Genomic DNA, 7,041 nt, shown 5'->3' with positions numbered 1-7,041 from the left:
TGCAGCTAGTAATAATATCTTAAGAATGAATGTAAATAGAAACTAAAATAATTTGTCTATATACTTAAACGACAAGTTTATATAAATAATGTAAAGTCCTATTTCTATCTCCTGCACCTACATTAAAACGTTCTGTAGCCAGCTGGGCCACAGACAAAAGTCATTTAAAAGTATAAATCGTTAAGGCTGCTGATTTTTCTGAAATGAGCTCAGCTTCAGTTCCCTCGTCAAAACAAAACTCCAGTGAGCTGCGATGTTCAGTTCTCATTCTCCCCCCCTCGACTCAAAACACACCTCATCAGATAGATGGCGCCTTCGCTCGGGTCTTTTGGATCCACACGGTTTATAGACATATTGCCACCGACCAAAGACCCCCAGCAGTAAAAACAAGCGGTTGTGCTCCTGGAAGGAAAACCACAGTTTATTACAACTTGTGGTTTGATTTTGTAGCATTTTAACACTGGAATCAGCAAAGTAATTAATGAGATCTCATAAGGTGAAAACATTGTCAAACTGTTCCAGTGTGGCAACAAGCTCGAGCAGTTAGACGACTCTACAGGGTCAAAACAAGCCCCTCAGGCCAGTCAAATTTATTCACAGAGAAAACAAAGGCAAATGTTCAGACTGCAACCCAAACTGTCTGTTCTAAACTTCGTCATAGTTTACAGACACTCTTCCTCGTCTAACCTCGACCTGCGGTGCTCACCAGAGGTCTGGACGTTCAGTTTTCGTCTGTAATTACTGATTATTACCAACATTGCAGCTCCATTGTTCAGATAATCAGGCAAAAGCTTTGACTCGTTTATTATTGTCAGGCTTGTTATTGTAGGTGTATTATTATTATTATTATTATTAATATTTTAAGGCTGCAACTTACTATTATTTTCATTATTGATGAATCTGCAGATTATTTTCTCTATATATTCTATAAACTAATTCTGTTTGTAGGTGTGAAGTCGTAGTTTGCTTGTTGTCTTATGACCACCGTTCCTGTTCGGACAAGGTCATTACAAGTGTGACAGGTGTGCCAGGTAAATGAGTCAATGACGTGATGCCCTGAACAGGAGTAAATAATAGTTTCATCTTTATTATCATCATCATCTTTATCATTTTAGGGCTGGGTGACCTTTTCCTCCATCTCTCCATCAAGTCACAGAACGTTTACATGCAAGTATTAAAACTGGTTTGGCTTGAGTTTTACTTCAATGATGTTGGCTGTACCTCAGTTGAGGATTAAAGCCAAGATGCTCCGGAAAAACAGCTCAAACTTGTCAGACTTAAGTCTGTAGATCTGTAGTTTGCACAAGTACAAAACTGGAACTACAATACTCTTTCTATAGTCGTAGTAAATCCACAATAAGTGTTTGCAAATGCCTTCTGAACATCATTCGTTTTGAGCTTAAGCTCAACGCACAAATCTTAGGTACAAATATAGTGCAAAAGATACTTAATGTGTCTAATTAAGTTCATTAAAACATCATTTATACACAGTTTGTTGACACACAGTCTTCTTCTGTGCACAACAATTTTGGACCCAAAATGGACCCGACAATTTTCAAGACAGAGACCTGATCTGAGCAGACCTGAGGTTGACCAGAGAGAACAAGGGAGATGCAATACAATAAATAGAGCCGCCACCCGTGACGCCAGTCAGCATGTTGACTTTCTGACCGGTTTCATTACTACATTATTACATCAGTACTCAGCACTCAAAACACAATTTATGCATAACTTATACATTGTTTGTTGACACTCAGGTTTCCTCTGTGCATTAGCACAGCGTACATGTCTTCACTGTATCAAACAGGCCACAACTTTCCTCCGGACTCTTTCAGGCTCTCAGCTTGACGGACAGTGTGAGGACACTCAGCAGGAGAAGCAAAGCTGCCAGGGAGAGAGAGACGAGAGACAATCAGAAATGATCACAAAGAAAAAACAAAAATCATATTTTCTCACTAAATGTCTGATGCGGATAGTTTTGGTTTTATTTGTTCAGGTTTTGAGATGCATCTTTGAGTTTCTTCCCTCTATCCCACTTCAGTGAAGGTAAGTGGAAATATACTTTGAGATACTCAGACTTCACAGGAAACCAAGAAAGTTTTGGTTATAGAATGTCTATTTATATATATATATAAATATATATTTCCCAGCAACTCCAGTAACTTTTCTATAAATTCACAATTTCATATCAGTTTCTTTCTATGATATTTTAGGAAACTGTAGGACCTATGCTGGAAGTGTTCCTCCAAATTTTACTTGCTTTTCCCACAAGAAACCTTTTGTTTGGTTCGGTACTGTTTGTATAGTACCAGCACCATTAACGTCTTCAGTTGTTATTAGGTTTTTATTGTGTTTATGTTCTATGTTTCTACGAGGCCTTGCTGCAGAAATAAATTCTTCTTGGGGAACGGTAATGACCTTAACCATAGACTGACCGAACTGAATGTAACATAAACATTATTTTAGTTTTGTAGTGATTTACCACAGATGCATTGGCTGCTTTAATTAATTGTTGTACTGTATGTAGGTCCATCAAGATGTGGAGAGTCTGCATGTGCGTTAACTCAGGAGCGTCTTGAATAGAGCCTCTGATGTTCTGAGTGTAGCCTAAATAACGGCGGTGTGTTGGTTACCATGAGGGTGAAGAACACTACTGGCTCCTGATGTTGTGGCTGGTGCTGGTGTGGTGTTCACATTGTTGCTGGCCGGGTTGGTGATATTCAGAGGGCCGCTGTTCAGGGTGCTGTTGAAGGCGCCGATAACACCTGAAGAATAAAAACCAGGAATAAGAACATTGTGAAGTTAAGGCATGTCCTCACTGACAGACAGCTGTGTGGATGAGTCGTTAAAACTCTGAATTAAAGGGGAGCATTTAATTCACCTTAAAGAACAGCTGAAATATAATGTGAATCAGTAGCAATTTGAAAGAGAGGGTAGTAAATCCTTGCAGCTCTCTGAGGAAGAAAGCTTGGCCAAGCTTAAAAATGAGTGATGATGTTATTGGTGTGTGTGTCCACTTACCTCCATTAACAGTGCCACTCCCCAGCAGGATGGAGAAGGTGATGGCATGGCTGGTCCTGGTGCTGGTGGCGTTCACCCCGGGGACGTCGAACTCGCACCGAATCACGTCACCTTCCACCGAGCCTCGGATTTCTCTCACTATCTGTAAAGGCGAGGTCATGTAACATGTAACAATTCGTTTTCCTTATGCGTGAAGGATAAATTAAATACAGTGTTTGTTTATCCCTCAATATGTCTGTACAATTAAGACCTCACCGTCTCTGTTGGACTGAGCTCATTATCTGTGTTGTTTCTCTGCATCGTGCGGAAGAAGAATGTCCCATTGTTTGAGCTGTTTTGAGCACAGATGAAAAGCATGGTGGTACCCTGGGGAAAAAAGGGAGAAATATTCATTATAGTGAAAACAAATGGCGAATTACGATGTCAACAAGTGTTTTTTATTTAGCAGTAAAGTAGTCTGAAAAGCTCTAAAGAAATAACATTATAGTTATTTGATCATATTTTAAGCTTGTTTTACCCACAGGACAAAACTATGTCAATTTACACAGACTAGTTCAATAAAAAGTTATAGCCTATGTAAACATGAACAGGTAGTAAATGTATTGATAGATTAGACTCTCATATTTTTTGTCAGTAACTTCCTACTACTCAAAAAGTCATCTATCTGGCCAAATTTTGCCTGGTTTTTAATGCGAGCTTGCAAAGCCCTGCTGGCTATTTGGAGAGTTACATAAGCACATAAGTGGCTTCTAAAATATCTTGCTAGCTGCTAGCATAGTTAACTGACTTAGTTCACAAGCACATATCCACAAAGTGAGCCTGATTCTACCTGCTTTGCAAGCTATTTGGACAGTTAAGGAAACATTACGTTATCAACGTTATCAACTCCTATCAAGCAAATACATGTCTAACGGCCGTGTCATGTTTCACAGATGTCTGTATTCAGGTGGTCATGAGGCACTATTGAATGAGACCAATAAAAGCATAAATAAAGGAGCATGTAAATTTGCCTTTGCTGGGAACATATGGACGTGGTTACAGAGTGTTACCTAAGATGATGGATGCTGTGTGGATATATTGATCATTAACCTGGTAGAACATTGTAAACTTGTGTTATGGATCACTGGTTGACTGTTTAAGGGCAACTTCCTCAAAGGGATATTTGACATTACAGATATTTGACATTACAGACACAGTATAATATTTGGTCTCTGTGAATCTAGACTGTTTGGGGACTGTTTGTCAGATTTGGGGAAGAGGAAGTGGTTTGGCCGGGCCTCAAGTTCTTCTGAAGGACCAAACCTCTTCCTTGTCTCTTTTGGAGGATTCAACCCCTGATTTTGGACTATTATGTCAACAGGTCACTATTAAGAGTCAAAATCCAAACAAAGACCATTCAATGTAAGTGTCTCTCAAAATGTTGAAAAATTAAATATTCTGTTAATCTTCCTTCTAAAAGTAACTTCCTGTGAAAGAACGTCCAGTTTATTCCAGATTATTGAAATTCGCTACTTCTACTTGCTTTTTTACTTTTAACATAATGTTAATGTTAATTAGTCATTTTACTTGCTTTTCCCACAAGAAACCTTTTGTTTGGTTCGGTACTGTTTGTATAGTACCAGCACCATTAACGTCTTCAGTTGTTATTAGGTTTTTATTGTGTTTATGTTCTATGTTTCTACGAGGCCTTGCTGCAGAAATAAATTCTTCTTGGGGAACGGTAATGACCTTAACCATAGACTGACCGAACTGAATGTAACATAAACATTATTTTAGTTTTGTAGTGATTTACCACAGATGCATTGGCGGTAAGTCCCAGTGCGACATAACCCTGTGAGTTTCCTCTGAGTTGGATGGACAGGTCAGTGCCGTTGGGAGCCATCGGGGTGCTGGTGTTCACAGCCCCGAACAGGCAGGTGCCGTTTCCTGCGGGGTCACAGTCATCCGGTGTCTCCACACACAGTTTAGTGCTTCCACAACCATCCCGAGTGATGTTCACCTGGTAGACACACAATACACTCAGTGACACATACGGCAACAGCAGACATTTAACAGTTTCAGCAATTTGCAATTAGTCCCACTGAGCTAAAGTATGTCCTCCTGCTAGAAAACAAAGACCCTCTCATGCTAAGAAATAATATGTTTCCAATGCACTGATTCACCTTTAGGAATAAAACCTGTTCTTTTCTGCACTGTTTTTGTCCTCTAGAGCAGTGAGGGGACATTGAAATGAGTCAGTACTTGCTGGCTGATATGTTTGTGATAAGACATCAGTAGAATTGGTGGTGGCTGAGTTAAAGGGGCACGCTCCATTTTTTTTTTTTTTTTTTTACTTTGCAAAGTTATTCATATAAACTGAGTAAAGCTGCTTCTTTGACCAGGACCTAGAACATGTGCAACACAACAAACTAATCATTCAAAGCATCAAAGCATTTCTCAATAAAAGCGTACAGAGCAAATGTGTGAAATGTTGATATTTCACTCAACAGCTGAACATGTGAAGACAATATAAACTGAAAATCATCATTGTTGACAGCTTTATAGACCCCAACATAAAATCCTTGTAGTGTTTAGTTGAGGCTTAAAAAGATGTATTTGAAAATGAATCTTTGAAATATAAAGTGAAAAAATACTGAATCAAGCTGAGACGATTAAAGCTCAAACTCAAAACAGTTGGTAAAGTTATTTTCTCATTTTAGCTGATAAAACAGTGAAAATGATCGTTAAGCAAATATTATAGTTTATGTGTTTAAAGTACAAAGGTCAAAATGGTATTGCGGTGTTATATACTGAGAAAATTAAGCTGGGAGAAAACCAACCGTTCTATTAGTGGCAAATGACAAATGCGCCGTTCCTTGGACACCTGGTGCCACAAAAACCATCAATGCAGCAGCCAACAGGATCAGTCCTCGTTCCATTCCTGCCAGGCACACACCAAAAATAAAAGGGAAAGAAATTTATTTGTTTGCTTTGCGGTGAACCTACTAAAATCTGAATGATAAAATTTCCTGGTTCCCTCACGTCTGTTTGTGAGCCAAACCTATCCATAACTACCCCAAAATGGCTAATACACCTGTTTCATTTTTTGTGGAACTAAACAGGCAGACAGGTAATCTCTTGTATCTCTTGTATGAATCATTAACTCAACATTTATAGCAATGTTCAGAAAGAAAGAAAACCACCTTTAATAACTTTGACCATCATAAAAATTACTACTATACTACATTAGTATTATAGTATGTAGTATAGCATGGAATATAGTAGTAAATACTAATTAAATAGACAATCTGGCTGTCTTCTCCAGACATTTAAGGTTAACAAACCTAAACATTACAAAATTAAAACAACCATTTTTCATTTCTGATCACCTGTACACAACAATATATTTCAGGGTTTGATTGATCGTAAATCATCATAGTTTCTACAGTACAAAAGGAAATGCAGCTGTCTTTCCACTTCTTACTACTTCCTACTACTTACTTTAACTTGAGTTCTTACATTGAACCTCAGTAAACTAATATATAAAATATTTAAAACAATGAAAATGTATAATACCATAAATTAAAAATAAGTATTGCAGATAATCCAAACATAAGATTATGGTTTGATCCAGATTTGAGAGACTTACCTAAGGTGTAAAAGTCCAGTGTTGAGTTGAGACAATGTCCTTTGTTCAGTTGTTCCTGCTGAGTGTGTTTGATCCCTGTGTGGACGATTTAAATCTGCAGTGGTCGGTGCTTTGCTGATAAAGCTGCTGGTGGTGATGTAGGGGGAGGGAGCTTTTTGCAGCATCCTGCAGAAGGTGTGGCTTTAGAGGAATTCACCTGACTGACTCCTTGTCCTGCAGGTGTGTGCATTCAACAGTTTCTCCAAAAACAAGCAACGTCATTGCTGTGGGGAAATCACTTTTGTAGCTCGCAGAACAGCATTCGTTCACCACACAAACACTTCCGTCAAGAAGAGAAGAGTTTCATTCAGAGTTTGGATAATAACAGCTAATAAATATACAATCTATGCTCT

The 7,041-nt window shown here is 38.5% G+C and overlaps 1 protein-coding gene across 1 annotated transcript; it reads right to left on the bottom strand.

Moving 5' to 3' along the window:
• Positions 1-1,059: 1,059 nt before the first annotated feature.
• Positions 1,060-6,841, bottom strand: LOC111231244 (putative ferric-chelate reductase 1). Its single transcript, XM_022758285.1, has 7 exons — positions 6,650-6,841; positions 5,841-5,941; positions 4,814-5,020; positions 3,277-3,387; positions 3,022-3,163; positions 2,634-2,765; positions 1,060-1,884 (listed from the first exon to the last, which is right to left on the bottom strand). Exons 2-7 carry the CDS (start codon positions 5,937-5,939, stop codon positions 1,832-1,834), a joined length of 744 nt encoding a protein of 247 aa, XP_022614006.1. The 5' UTR covers positions 5,940-5,941; positions 6,650-6,841; the 3' UTR covers positions 1,060-1,831.
• Between the last annotated feature and the right edge of the window lie 200 nt (positions 6,842-7,041).

Source organism: Seriola dumerili, unplaced genomic scaffold, assembly GCF_002260705.1.
Source record: "Seriola dumerili isolate Sdu_G_001 unplaced genomic scaffold, Sdu_1.0 BDQW01000291.1, whole genome shotgun sequence".
NCBI classification, from domain to species: domain Eukaryota; kingdom Metazoa; phylum Chordata; class Actinopteri; order Carangiformes; family Carangidae; genus Seriola; species Seriola dumerili.
Note: the sequence above shows the minus strand (reverse complement) of the source record. Positions and strands in the feature narration are given on the sequence as shown.

Coding starts and splice junctions, on each gene's coding strand:
- LOC111231244 (XM_022758285.1), bottom strand. CDS start 5,939: ATGGAACGAGGACTGATCCTGTTGGCTGCTGCATTGATGGTTTTTGTG. Junction 3,388..4,813: donor TTACCGCCAATGCATCTGTG/GTAAATCACTAC, acceptor TTTTTTCCCCAG/GGTACCACCATGCTTTTCAT. Junction 3,164..3,276: donor AGCTCAGTCCAACAGAGACG/GTGAGGTCTTAA, acceptor TCGCCTTTACAG/ATAGTGAGAGAAATCCGAGG.